This window comes from Urocampus carinirostris, chromosome 9 (assembly GCF_059441175.1).
Source record: "Urocampus carinirostris isolate Australia breed hairy pipefish chromosome 9, RoL_Ucar_1.0, whole genome shotgun sequence".
NCBI classification, from domain to species: domain Eukaryota; kingdom Metazoa; phylum Chordata; class Actinopteri; order Syngnathiformes; family Syngnathidae; genus Urocampus; species Urocampus carinirostris.
The window spans coordinates 25,192,879-25,208,228 of NC_142357.1; the positions used below are offsets into that span (position 1 = coordinate 25,192,879).

The following is a 15,350-nucleotide window of genomic DNA, read 5'->3' on the forward strand; positions in this document are numbered from 1 at the left end:
TAAGCCAGAACGGGAGAGTAGACGTGATAAGGATCAAAACGGGTCGTAGCCAGAGACAGACGGGAGCAAAAACGGGACAGGTGGGAGTCAGGGTCGAAAAAGGCTTGCCTAGTACTGAGCTTCGCAAACGGACTGACAACAGGGGATTGACAGGACTGGGTTTAAATAGGGACAGGGAGCCAATCAGAGCCCGCAGCAGTTGGCGCCAAATGAGCGGGCGCAGATGAATCACATCAGTAATCATGACAGCAACTGGATGTGAATCGTTATCAACACATAAAGCTAGGTTTTAAGATAAAAGTACAGCCAATTATGTTTGTCAAATTTTGCTTTCCCACTAAATATTAACAAAAAAATAGCTCTCCGCTTCAAAAAGGTTGACATTAAGCCAAATATAATAAATAGTATCTACTGGAAGATGAGTTTGGGCTGAATGGCATTTTTGATTCACACAGCCATAGGCCGTGAGGGTCTTCAAAGCCTTCTCTGCTTTCTTTAAAAAATATCTGAGTCATGTGACATTGATTTTATTTTCTCCGTCAATACTTATTAAATAATTCCAAATCGTCGGCTCCCTTACCTTGCTTTTTCTCTGGTTGAGCCCCTTTCAGATGTGTGTTTCATATTTAAGCATTTAACCAATCACTTTTCAGCCATTTCTTGTTGCCAGGCTCGGAAATTTACCCGGAAGCCTTCAAAAACAATTCTGAAGGTCTGGTAGCATGACATCAATGTTCAATAAAGCGTTTGGTTGAGCCAATTAGATTCAAAATTGGAGGGTCACCGCCTGCTAGCAGGCCTTGGGAAACGGTTTCACCAACTATGATTGCCTAGATGGCAGCAATGGAAGCATCAAAATGAAAAGACAAAAATCCCTGTGTCCACTGCTTCTCCCAAAAGGACTTTTTCAGCCGCAAATGGAATAAGAACTTATTCCAGAAATATGACATGAAAGGGTTGACTTTCAGCATTAGCCTCGTTGGCGATAGAAAACAACTTCTTGACTACGTACAGATAATCTCTATGACAGGGCAATTAAAAATTTTGCAGTAAGAAAGGGGGATAGATTTTGTGCACAAATAAAGAATTTTCTCTGAGTGTAAAATGTGGTTATATTTCTAAATAATAGAGCAATTTCATGAGTTTGTTATTGGTGCTTTATAGATGTACTTCACTTTTAGCTGCAGTAAATGTTTTATAGCCATAAAATAGTTCTTGAAGGTTGGATTGATTCAGACATAACACTACTGAAGCCATAGGTGTGAAATGCTGAACCAGACACCTTTAAAAAAATAAAACTTAAAAAAGTGATCAGTGATTTTTGTGCTTAATCTGATTGAAATTGACTCTTGATCACATTTTTGTGGGGTCTGCTTTTGCACTGCTAACAAAATAACAGTCCAAAACAAAAACAAAACACAGGAAGAGAGGAAAGAGGCGAGAGCGACTCAGGGGTCTCAAACATTATCAAACAGCGCCCTCGTGTGTCTGGCAAAGACATTTCTATCTGCAGTATTATTAGTATTTAGATCTTGAAATCTAGTTTGGGGTGTTAAAAATAGAATATTTATGCAGGTATGTGCATATGAGATTAAACCAAGTATTGCAGGCCCTAGAACAAAATATTCCAACCGCAAATATATTTTAAATAAAAACATATATTAGATTCAGAGTATTTATTGTAATTGTAAAAAGGGCAACGAAACAGTTTGGAGTATGTAGTCCAGTCATTCATTTCCAGTAAGAAGAAAATGCAAAGATCCACAAAACAAGTATCAGGAAAAAATCGATAAAACCCAATACCCATAAATAACCCAGTATAATCATTAAAATGGTACCATAAGAACTCAATATAAACTAATAACATTGCATTCTTTATAGGTCAAAGTAGTAAAACTCAACTGAACGAAATTTACAATTTACTTCTTCCTCTATCCGTTGCTTAAATCATGGTATTATAAAATGTATGCGAGTAAAGAAGTAGTAGTTTATATTTTTATTAAATGATTTTAAAAAAAGCGTAAATCCCCCGTCTGATACTGAACTTTTCACTTTTTACTGAGAGGTAATTTTCACACAAGCCACTAATAAGGATGACACAATTGCCATCACGCAATAACTTATTGAGTATCTTGCAGTCTTTTGACTTTCGTGTAAAAGCTGTGCTCAATCTACGGTCCAGGGCCATTTGCTGGCTGCTGAGCATATTTGAAAGGCCTGCAGCATATACAGGAAAAAGTAACACTGCAAAATGTCCAATTAGAAAATTGTGGGGAAAAGGGTGGTAAATTAAGTGAATTGATAATCTTTCCAATTAAGATCGACTCGTTCAATAGGCATACGATTTATTTTGAATCATTCCATTTTAAAATGACTGATCTCCATTTTAGTCTTTTGCAAGAATGGAATATTAAAATTGAAAAAATTGCAAGCCCCCAAAAATGGAGATACCTCTTTTTGAAATAGGAGCACTAAAATACCTTTAGTAAAATAAAACAAATTTCACCTAAAATGAGCCAACTATTCTGAGCTCTGCCACATTAGATGGGCACCTTATGTATTATTTCCCTTTTCTAAAAATGAAAATAATCATCAAATCTGTAAAATAAGTGAGCAGTCTGATAAATACACTGAAAAAGGTATACATTTACACACATGAAATAGGTACAACTACTAATGAATTTCTTTTCACAAGATATATATACCTGTCATGATTACTCATGACACTCACCTGTGCCTACTCGTTTGGCGCCAGTTGCTGCTAGTTACCTGATTGGTTCCCCGTCTTATTTAAGCTCAGTCCTTTCACTCGCCTGTTGTCAGTCCGTCAGCGACCCTGTTTTCACATGGCAAGCATTTTTGACTCCAGTCAATCCCGTTTTGTCACCCGTTTTCCACTCTTCCATTCCTGATTTCCCCGTTTGTCTCTTGCTACGACCCGTTTTTTGACCCCGACCACGTCCTGATCTCCCGTCCCGGCTAACGACCTGTTTTTCCGTCTAACTACGCTACGATCTCCCGCTCTGGAAGATCCACTTCCGCATTCGGAAAACGCTGCGACCCTGTGAGCGGCTTGCTTCCCGCGTCCAGCGAGCACCGGATCGCTGGCGCTGGCTTTCGTCTATATTTCAATAAACTTGTGAGTAACGCTACTCACCTGTGTCCTACTTCTGTTCCGGTCGTGACCATACCGATTTAGATTTTAAAATAATGTATTTGCATGTGTATAGACAAAGGTATATTCCGATTTAATTTTGAAACTCTTAATTTGGAAATATGTTGCTGCTAATGTCATACAAATAGTTTTCATTGCACTACTGTTCTGATGCATTTATAACTTTTATAACAGTCCTCAAATACTAGCTTGTTGATGTATGACTATTCACACTAAATATATTTGATCTTACTTTTTTTTTTAAGTATTTTATTACATGTTAATCCCGGACTGCCATAACTAATCTCGTATTTAGAATTGTCTAATATAATGTCATTGAAAACAACATAATGCACATTGTTTACAGCGGGTCGGGGGAACAAATCAAGATATAGAGGGTAAAACAGCAGAGGACTCAGCACACATCCTTGGAGGAGCTAGTGCTCAGAATTAGGGTGGAACAGATGTCGTTGCCAGGTTTCAACGACTGTGGGAAGTTAAGAAGAAAGTACATAATCCATCTGCAGAGGGAGGAGAGCCTTAGATAGGAGTTTCTCCACCAGGATCTCCGGAATGATCATGTTGAACACGTATCTGAAGTCCAGGAAGAGCATACTGATATAGCGTGTCTGTGGCCAAATTTGAAAGACTGTGGGTGATCAGACAGAAAGTCCATAATCCAGCGGCAGATAAAGAAGGAGGACCCTAATTGGGAAACTTTTTCCACCAGGATCTCTGGTATGGTGGTGTAAAAAGCTGGCCTGAAGACCAAGAAGAACATCCTGACATAGCTCGCGGTTTTTCCAGGTGGCTCAGCACAGCACATTATGACGTGCAATGTTCACTATGTTTTATCAATGACAATAAAACCATTTCTATTTAATGTGGCTCATGTCATTTGTAAAAACATGAAAAAAAACATTCCTAATAAGAAAAATATTATACAAGCTATTTCAGTCAGGATCAATATTGCTAACCCTTCACACTGTGTCTCTATCACTAGTCATCATATGGTAAACATTTCCTCTTTGATTCCCAGACTACCTGGAAGCATTGTACGGTTTCCTCTACGTGTTTAATTTTAGTAAGTGTTGAACGCGGATAAACAGCAAGCCAAACTCTCTTCAAGAGCCAGGGAACGAGCGTACTTTAATGATATCTCAAAATATAATTCTTAACAAATGACAGAGAGTGAAACTGTAAATATAACAAAGATACATTTTTTTGCATCAGAGATTGACATTAAACCTAAATGTGTTCAAATATAAATTATCAAGCAATTCAGTCAGACAGGATATTTTAGCTTACATAGAAAACTATAACAGATATGGCATTTTTCTCTTGGCAAGCAAACATAACATATTATCAAAGTGAACTTGTCAATATAAGAGATTACTCAGTTGGTTTGGACACATGGAGATGATGGATGAGGAGTGAATGTTGAAGAGGATCTACAGAGCAGAAGTAGATGGAAGGAGACCAAGAGGGCAATTGGGTTGGCCATGGTCCAAATAATGTTTTGTGTGTTTTTTGCTACTTCTTCCCTTTTTTTATTTTCTTTGTTTTTCTATGTGTTTGTCTTGCTGTCAGTCACCCCTCTTGAGTGATATGACCAGGGTAGATAGATAGATAGATAGATAGATAGATAGATAGATAGATAGAACTTGTCAATACAGATCGCCAAAAAGATAATGTATAAAAACAAACTTACATGCATTGCTTTCAGTGGCTTCAAACGATAATAAAATATATTGAAGCAGCACATGAAAACGTTCCACTGAGATCGAATACTTGCGGTTTTTTTATCTTCTTTCCGGTGCAAAATGTAATATTTCAAAAAGAGGCTATACCACCACCTAGCGTTCAAAACGTAAATGCCATCTATTCTTGATAAATTCTTGGGGGCAGAACGCTCCCTGCCTGGCAGTTTCAGATGCCACTAAATTAAGAGTCTCTCAAAAACCTAAAATCGTCCTTTTGAAGGAGTTGAACGACTTCTGAAATTGGTCTGAGGTATGTCTTTGCTATTCCTTGAGATGTTATTCTTACTTCTACCTTCCAGACCTTCCCCTTACTGCTTGGAAAAGTTGAGGTATCAACTCCAATAGATCACGCATTTTGAGGCAAGTGACTCTCTTTCAGTAACACCATCTTGGATGTTCCTTTTTTCTTCATAATACTTGCTTCTTGGTTGGAGCGTGCTGAGGTGATTTCCTTCTCCAGCGGGACCAGAACTCATGCCAGTGCTTGTTTCCATTAACACATGAAGAGATCCTTCCTTGTTACATCGATGGTTAGAGCAGGTAGTCCCAGTTTTTGCGTTAGCAACATAGCTGGAGTCAACAGGAAGGAGGGAGCAGGATCGGAGGACACCAATCCTGCGTTGCTGACACATTGGCCGTCAGAGTGCTAAGAACGTCGTGAGTAAGAGTGTGTTTATTCTGCTGCAACATGGAATCGAGTATCTTGCGAGACACGCCAATCATGAGTAATGCATGCGGCAAGTTAAATACACACGTACAGCCGGTGTCATGCCAGCTAGTATTTCAAGATTTTGGTTTGGTGCCTGTCTTTTGTGTCCCATGCCCAGTTCTTGGATAGCCCCAATGAAATTAGTCCCTCAATCAGATCTCAGCTGTTTTGCTGGTCTTTTTTACAGCCAAGAATCTTTGCAGGGCATTTATGCAGCTGGTGGTGTCCATGGACTTGATGACTTCAATGTGTACCCCATTGTTACTCATACATGTGAACAGTACGGCCTACCGTTTGCTTTGAGGAGAACCTCCTCTGGTGCGTCTGGTAACCACTGGCCATGGGCCAAAAATGTCCAGACCTGGGTATGTGAAAGGAGGGGAAGTGCTCAAGCGCTCGGGTGGAAGATGTGCCATATTTTGTTCTGCCATCTTGCCTCTTACCTTCTGCCAAACAATGTCCTGATTAATGATTGAGCCAAATAATCTTTTCCCGGAGATAATCCACTAGCCAGAGTCTCTGATTGTTCCTTACGTGAGTTTTTGCCCTTAGTGCTTTATTTTTTTTTTTTTGTGAAAATGCTTTATATTTTCTTTAGATGATGTTCCTTTGGGAGGATGATGTTATTCTTGACCTCCAGATCAAGAGAGGAATATCTTAGATGTCCTCCAATATCTATGACACCATCCTCTATGATGGTGAGGCTCTTTTCTCTTGTTGACTTGTTTCCTCTCTTTGCACAGTGCTAAAGATGATCCTTTGTCATGATTACTGATGTGACTCACCTGTGCCCACTCATTTGGCACCACCCGCCGCGGGTTCGGATTGGCTCCCTGTAACTATTTGAACCCAGTCCTGTCAATCCCCTGTGGTCAGTCCACCTGCGAACCTCAGTGAACACTAGGCAAGCCTTTTTCAACCCTGACTCCCACCTGTCCCGTTTTTTGCTCCCGTCTGTCCCTGGCTTCGACCCATTTTTTATCCTGACCACGTCTGCTCTCCCGTCCCGGCTTCCGACCTCTTTTTGCCCCCGACTAACTCTTCTCTCCTATTCTGGCTTATCACTCGCTCCCAAAGGGAGCATTCTGAGGACCTTTGATTTGCTTTCTCGCTTTGTCAAAAAGTAAATTGCATCTATTCTTGACTAATTCTTGGGGGCAGAACAAGCATGCTGATCTTTCAGAGGCGCAAGACGGAGGGCAATCCCAGAAAGCCGTGAAGGGTGGGGTCCCTGCGCTGGAGATGATAGATCATCATCCGTGAAGCTTCGGGTCCTTTACTCCATATAGTGTCGATAAGTGCGCTTGCTCTGTTCCTGGGGATTTCATTTTTGGCTATTATTGCCTCTCTCTCACCTTTATTCAGAGGTACACCTAAAAGATCGTCCAACAACTGATTAGTAATTTCCAGGTTGACTCGGTCCAGAAAGTTGGTCCTCACACTGAGAAGCTTGTCATCTGGAAGCAGAAAATGAAGTTTCCTTAAATTTTAATACTTCATCAGGGACAGTGTTACTTGACTACTAGATATCACTGTATTGTGTAGTCCTTAAAATCATGAGGAAAAATACCACTAAGGAGCTCAAAGTGACCAAACCATGCGAAATTTGCCCAGCTTTTAGCTTGGTTTTTGGGTACCTGTAGCAGCAAGATGTCAGACAAATATGTCACCTACCTCTAAGTGAGGTTAATGTTATGTACAGTGCCTTGCCTTTAGTACTGTCTCTCTCCCGCAGTTACTTAAGATCATTGAGGCTCACTTCGACCTTCATTTTATTTTCGTAAATAATGGTTTCAAAAAAAGGTGCAAGCAGTTCTTTTGTAAAAAATATCACAAAATACTGCAAACAATAAAGTTTCCTGCTTCATTTCCCTTAAGCACAGTAGGCGGGTGCAAGAGAGGAGAAAGCATCCCGACCCCGGCTCTATAGGATTGAGGTCTTGACTTTACCTTTATCATTCTAACACCTTTATATTGTTAGTTTTAAACCATTCCATTGTATATTTCGATTTGAGCTCTGGTTAATTGTCCTGTTGGAAAGTGAACCTGAGCCCTATTCTCAGGTCTCTTGCAGACTACAACATAATTTCTGCCAGAAAGGACTTGTACTTGGCTCCATTCATCTTCCCATCATCTCTAACTATTTTCCTGTGCTTTGCTACAGTAAAGCAACCCCAGAGATTGATGCTGCCACAGCCATGTTTGACAGTGGGTATGGTGTTTTCAGGGTGATGTGCAGTGTTACCTTTACGCCAATTGTAACGCTTTGCATTCAGCTCAAAAAGTTTATTTTTTTTCTCATCAGACCAGAGCACCTTGTTTCACATGTCCAAAGGGGCCTTTTGATGAAATTCTTTCAGAGTGGGCTTTCTTCTTGCCACTCTTTCATAAAGGGCATATTTATGCAGAATAAGTTCTAAGTGACTTATGCACTGATTGTCACACCTCAGCTGTGTTTGCCTGCAGGACATCCTATGTGATCATGCGCCCTCTCGGTTTCTTGTTTGATTAGTTTTCTCCTTGGTTGTTCCGAAGGTTTAGACTATGCAGGTCCAAAGTCAGGAGCGGGGGCCAATTACCGCGCTTGATAAAAATTTTACTGGCATGCAGACTGTGTCATAAAATCAATAATATGTGGCCGGACAGTAATGTTGACCATGTGTATGGAATGTTAATGTTGTAAAAAAAAAAAAATTACCATTTCACCAGATAATAATAGGTAGCCCTTTGACCACCTTGCTCTTGGTTTTCTGTAAGAATTTTAGCCCACCCCATTTCCGACATGGCGACTGTATATTTAAAAAAAGGAACGTTGACTGTGAGGGCTACCACTTCCAGTGGAAATTGGAGTGTTTTTTCACCGAAATCTGAAACAACTGCAGCTCCTTAATTTGCCAAGAGTTTGTGGATGTTTTCATTGGTTATAATATCAAGAGGCACTGACATAAGAAGCATGCCGACTACAAAAAGCTATCAGGAAACGAACGCTGTGAAAAGATGAAGCAACTGGAAGCTGTTTTAATGGCACAGCAGTGCTTTTTCACGAAACCCTCCGAGTCAAATAAAAATGCTACCAAGGTGAGCTATGATGTCACAAGTTGTAAAGTAATTTTCCTTTTGGAAAATTCAACTGGACTAAACCCTTTATTGATTTGGTTTTCCTAAACACAAAACTTTCTATAGGGATAGACAAGAATTTCAACAGAAAAGGATGAGAGAAACCTGATTATGCTTGAATACTGTAAAATGTCACTGTATCTAGTCATAATTGTACGACTTTTTCAGTTATATCCATATGACAATTTCAATAATTATATTATTAATTTGGTTGTAGTTAATACACTACCTGATTACCTATGTATTTAAAAGAAACATTTACTAATGAGTTGTATCTGGACCTTTGCCAGAACATTCTCAATATTTACTCTGCATTTACTCTCTTTCAAACCACACCCATGTCTTATAAAATACTGGCACGCGAGTTTTCCAATGCTTTTTTGGTAGACATGCTGGAGCAAATCCAAGCCGTCTTCGGCCAGTGGACAGGGGACACCCTGAACTGGAGGAAACCCATCCAAGCATGGGGAGAATTATGCAAACCCCGCACCGGAAGGCTAGTAGCTCCGATTTGACCCAGTACTGTGCCGCAGAGCACTAACCACTCACCTGCCGTGCCGCCCCAGGAAAGAACTAGCCATCAATTTCAAGAGTAAAAATAGAAATTTGCCTGTCTGGATATTTGAAAAACTCTTTATATAATTTATAAAACACATGCAGGCCACTGAAAAACTAGAGCACTAATAATGATAATAATAATGCAATAATAATGAATAGAATCCAGCAAAAGCAAAAACATAAAAATACCATTACCATATTTCATCATTTCAGACACAATAGGTCCAGGACCTGAGTAATCACCTGGGGGAGAAAAAAAGATTAGTAACTATCCTAACTCTTTTCCTGCCCACCCAGTTAACTCATGGAGGATTGATGTCCATGGCCGTCAATGGAACGTGATTTAACTTAAATCTTTGACGTCCACAGCATTCAATTATGGTGAATGAGTTAATGCTAAGTGGTTAATGTTGGTCGTGTTATTTTACCTTGTCGGATTTCACATCTCCACACTTTTTCACCATTATTATTCAGTGTTAGAGAGAATGTATACCCAGGATTCTGCAGGAACACCTCAATGAAGTTAGGATCTCCATCTTCATTTGTGAACAGGAATTTCTGTAAACAATACATTTTTAAAAAACACGCACATCTGGGTAGGAAAAAAATAAAACAAAAACAATCAAGTCATCAACATAAACAAGCACTCAGGGTCCCAAACACTGTTTCCTTATCTGTGTAAACTTAATGTTTGTAGGTCTAACTGATGAATGCAACATGCAATATTGCATCACGTGATCAATAAATTAGAGATGCACGATAATTATCCAACCAATACAGATGCAGCCCTATTAACGAACGAGATGTCCCCAAGGCAAAAATGCTACAGGTGGAATTATCTATACATAGTAGATACCAGAGTTGTATCCATCCATATATAGTGTAAGTCTATCACTGGAGCACACTTTTGGAGTTTGTTGGGGACAAGCACGGTACTTTTCTGTTCTGGACATCTGTTCAAAGCTGTCAAAAATATTTGGCAAAAATGTTTCTATGCTCTGGACTCTTTTCTCATCACTGGCATACATTTGTAAATAATACTGGTGTATATTAAATTGACAAAGTTAGGGTTGGTTGGTATATATCAGATTGACAAAGATAGGATTGGTTGGTTGGTAAATATTAAATTGACAAAAGTTAAGGTTGTTTGGTTGGTATATATTAAATTGACAAAGTTAGGGTTGGTTGGTTGGTATATATTAAATTGACAAAGTTAGGGTTGGTATACGTATATTAAATTGACAAAGATAGGGTTGGTTGGAGGGTTGGTTGGTTGGTTCATTGATTGATCGATCAATCGGTCAGTCGATTGAAGTCAATTGATTGAAGTCAATCTTTAATCTCTCCAACACCGGGGAGACATGTTTACTGGACCTTTGCAATTGTATTGTAATTTTAAAGAAAAATAGAGACAAAGATTAAAAAATTGGATTTTGGGTGAGGACATAGTATTAATAGTATAAGTTATCGGTCATCTGTATCAGCCTCTAGTCGAGAGCCAGGATTTTATCGTTTATCAGTCGAAAAAAATCATCTGTAAAAAAAATGCTCCAAACAGGACAAACATTTGCAATTCGAGCAGAAAATCTCGGTCAACAGTGCAGTACTTTGAATTTGGGGAAATCACAATGTTAGAAATGATATAAAAGAGTGCACGGGGTGGTAAGCGTTGTCAGCAGAGAGCGATGATATGATTGTGTTTTGAGGGTTTAACCCTGAATGTAGCACTTCCAGTAAGAAACCAAGAGTAAGAATGTTGAGTGTTATTTCCAGGCAGTCTTATCCATATATGAAATGTGCTTAACCATACATTTGGAATTATCGATGCCCCATCCACATTGGTCTTCAGTTCGAACTGGTCGCCCATCTTCAAGGTCCCCTGATATTGAGATTTCTCAATCCATTCAAAGCCTTTCTTTTCTGCTGCTTCGTGTAGATTCTGTTATGAACAACCACACACCAATCATAAAGATACTTTAAAATCAGACGAAGAAAAAAAACACATCAAAATCGATAATTACCGTTTCAAGAGAAGGGTTGCTCGGGATCAAATACACGTGCAACGTCAGAAATGCTTTTCTGGTCTTGTATACCATCACTTTGCACTTCAGAGACAATGGTAAACCAAACCAGCGAAATAACCGAAACACTATTCCGTTTTCAGTGAAAACTGGTTTTGGAAGCTTGGCATGGGATGGTGTGACATCAGACACGTTCTCCACTGTAGCTCCATCAGAATTTGAATGCAGAACTGCAAACTTATTAACAATTGCGGGATCATCAGCTACAAAAGAAAAACAAATAATATTCCATTGTTAATTTCTGCACTACCAGACATATATACTATATTGATTTGAGTAATAAGCAAAATTACATTAACTATCATTTAAACGCACACTGTTTTCAAATACTTGTTGCTCAAGAAATTAGCATTTAAGATAAAGGTATCTAAATAATATGAGGCCCATGATTGTACGCCCTTTTGCTGCAATGGGTACCCCTAAAACCCCAAAACCTTGTGAAAATTCGTTGTCACAATATGTTAACCCATTTTGTAACAATGACAATAAACGTATATTCTATTCTATTCTATTCTAAAAAGCTGGCCCAAAAAAAGAAGAAAATGGTCTACTTTGGCCAGACGTTTGTATTCTTACTTGTACTTTGTAGCCCTTTTTTTTTAGTTGAACTACTCAATACAGCAACATCTACTGATCAAATATTACAGAGTGTCCCTTTTATGTCAAAAGTTGTGGAAAAACATTAATTTGCATAATGACATCGCTCTCACTTGCACTTGTAAATCGGAATACTCGCAAACGCCATGGAAATGGAGTTATTGCTTCTAGTTATGTGAAGTATTCATTCAGATTGCTCCAAAAAATTGACATCTGATCCGAGTCGTACTATTGCCTGCATGTAAACATAGTCACCGTCTTTGTTTTTCTCACTGACTTATGCGGATCCAATGTGGCAGATAGACTTCATCAAATCGCCCGTCAGTGACTGTGACGTCCAGTAGGGGTCCCGCAGGCATGTACTGCAAGGCCTCGATTGTGTCCTTGTGCTCCCACCATTTGCCAAAATGGTACTTGAAGCTTAAAGAGGAATCCTTACAAATCCAGCGCATGCCCGAGACACGGCACTCATATTTACCTGGTGAACAGCGGTAGCTGGTGGGACACAAGTAGAGGTAAGATATGGCCTAAAAGAAAATTCAGTTAGACCAAAAACGAGTCGCGGGTATATAAACCTGAACCCGCCCGAGCCTGACGGAATAACTTGATTTGATGAACGAGCCCGAAAAAAACCTGGAGCTTTAATTTGCCTCTAAAGTAAACACAAAGCTTTACTCCCAAAGCTTTAGTCCCTCACATCAAATGAACATCTTGGTGACCTGCGGCGAAAGGAAATGAAACTGAACAATATGCCACTGAAAAGAAAATCAAACTCTGAAAATTACAAGCTGCAACTATATATTTGGCCCAAAATCAGAAAGAAGGTTTGTAAAGCTTGTAAGCTACTGGCAAGAAGCAGAAATGACATCTGACGTGAGGGAGGTGGAAGGGGGAAGCCTTGCGTCTTTTACCTCAACACAGAGGAGGGAAAATGTCTTTGGATTTTGTGATTTTGAGTTTGGTAAGCATTTTCTTTATCTCAATAATTACCTGAGTAAAAGTAAGTGCATGCTGTGCAGTTCCGCCACAAAGGAGAAAAAAAATAATTTGTGTTGTTCCGATGCCAATGCTGGACTAACTTAAGGTTCCAAATCGGCAGGTAAAGCGACCAAATCATCGATATTATTATATGGTGTACAGTAGGTTATTGTAACGGGCAAGTTACGAGCCAGAGTTAAAGTCCGTGTTTGCCAAAGCTTTTTCCTGCTCTGAGCTCATGTTTCTAATTGCTAACAAAGGCAGCGCAGCATTTTTCGGCTATTTTGCAAACCCAAACAGTGCAACGACGCACCAAACCTTTTTATCTAGTCACCAAGTGGTGAAAAATGTTCAAATTGGGGAATACGGGACACTTGTCAATGTCACATTTTTCCCAGCCGTCTAATCACAGTGCAGGTTGGGCGGGACAAAGACCGCAACTACTGCAGGGGTCGGGGCTAAATGAACAAGATTCCTTCTGACTGTCAGAGCTATGTAGCACAAATAAACACCATTGTGTTTGCGATCATTTACTGTATACCAATATCTGAAACTCATGACATAAAGTTACCGGACACCATGGCAGACAACTCTGAAAAAGTTGCCTGCCCAGCCATAAAGTTGCCTGCCCTATTTTTCCCAACTTGAAACGCAAAAAGACGACTAATCGCAAAAAAAGAAACATTGTTGCAAAGTATTAGGGATTTATAATCAGAATATATAACAGAGCAACTCTTTAAAATTAGGTTTGTTATAAATCTACTTATAACATTCATTGCATGTGAATGACATCGCTGTTTTCCATCTGCCATCAGTATGTACCTGTATTTACTCATCTTCATTCATGCAATGTTTGCGTTGCGTCGTCTGCTAAAAGCCATGTGAACACCTCTTTCCACGATGCTTTTAATGTACGTTTACGGTTTGTAGCGCCATAAATTTTGTTGGCTTCTTTTAAATCTTTCTTCTGGGGCTGAAGTTTTGGCTTGATTCCTAACCACTAATCCATTTTTCTTGTGTTCTCTGTGCGTCTACTTTGGAAAATGATATGCAAATGTACGACCTTATAAGGCTCTGGAAATTCCGGTAGCAGGAAGTTATTCGATGCAGGCTTCTGATTGGCTGCCAAGTATGCAAATTGACAAACGAACCGAAATTCTGAAATTTCCAAACCGAACGAAGATTTTGAACTCGGAATAAAGCAAACGTTTGATTTAAAATATAAATAAATTTAAAGAAAAAAAAAAAATATATATATATATATATATATATATATATATTTTTTTTTTTTTTTTTTTTTAAAGTTGTTGGCCACCAGAGCAGAGACGTTTTATAAGTTGTACGCCCGACTTAAAAGATGCACGCCTCGGGCGTCCGGGCAGACGTTATTTCAGACACTGCTGTATATAATAACAAATCTAAAAGCTATTTTAATTAACTTCACATTTATGTATGATAAAAAATATGGTATATCTTTTTCAATAATACAAGTTTATGAGACTCTGGCATGACGAATCAAACCCTGCCGTCTTGCCAGAAACACTGTGTGGTATTCAGTTTTCAGTGGTAAAATGGACGCTCCTAAAATGGACGACATAAATCTAGTGAATGTAAATAAAATATAATAATTTTAAGGAAACCTTAATAAATAAATTCAACAACGAGTAAAGGCCAACGGGTGGGCAATGTTTTATAAGAAACAATGAGCTAAATAACAGTTTTTTTTAATACATCTCATCTCATCTCATCTCATTAGCCGTACCGCTTATCCTCATTAGGGTCGCGGGGGGGGCTGGAGCCCATCCCAGCCATATCCGGGCAGTGGGCAGGGGACACCCTGAACTGGTTGCCAGCCAATCGCAGGGCACACAGGGACAGACAACTCATTCGCTCATTCACACCTAGGGACAATTTGGACCGGCCAATTCACCTGAAATGCAGGATTTTGGAACGTGGGAGGAAACCGGACTGCCCGGAGGAAACCCACGCAAGCACGGGGAGAACATACAAACTCCGCACAGGAAGTCTTGAGATGGATTTGAACCCACAACAGGTTCCCATGACATGAACTGTGCCGCACAAGCGCTAACCACTGCGCCGCACATATTGTACATAAAATACAAGAACAAGAAAGCTGTTTATTTTCATTTCTGCCACCACACATATTGTCTTTCTTTCGAAGCAGACCGTAAATACTTCAAATGTGTTTTACCTGTACCAGGTCAAGCCACCATCCTGGCTTACTGACGGCTCAAGTTTAGTCCAGCCTTCCTCAGCAAATACTGTCGTTTCAGTAAACCACTCCACCTAGTTAAAGAAAAAATCAATAACAGGAGTTACAAAGGATTTTTTTTTTCAGACTTTAATTTTACAAAATGAAATTGTATTCTACT

At 39.4% G+C, this 15,350-nt stretch overlaps 1 protein-coding gene across 3 annotated transcripts in view; it reads right to left on the reverse strand.

Annotated features, from left to right (window-relative positions):
• LOC148359804 (uncharacterized) overlaps positions 1-15,350 on the reverse strand; it is a 102,702-nt gene that overhangs the window by 13,272 nt on the left and 74,080 nt on the right. For 2 of the 3 annotated variants that reach the window (XM_088343334.1, XM_088343333.1), the window contains 7 exons: positions 15,170-15,264; positions 12,257-12,474; positions 11,323-11,585; positions 11,112-11,240; positions 9,730-9,859; positions 9,497-9,544; positions 4,276-7,083 (listed from right to left, as the gene is read on the reverse strand). In XM_088343334.1, the coding sequence (XP_088199460.1) occupies positions 6,806-7,083; positions 9,497-9,544; positions 9,730-9,859; positions 11,112-11,240; positions 11,323-11,585; positions 12,257-12,474; positions 15,170-15,264 (1,161 nt within the window). In that variant the 3' untranslated portion in view covers positions 4,276-6,805. Of the gene's footprint in view, positions 1-4,275; positions 7,084-9,496; positions 9,545-9,729; positions 9,860-11,111; positions 11,241-11,322; positions 11,586-12,256; positions 12,475-15,169; positions 15,265-15,350 lie in introns of those variants that run through there. The other variant, XR_015851254.1, reaches the window with a different exon arrangement.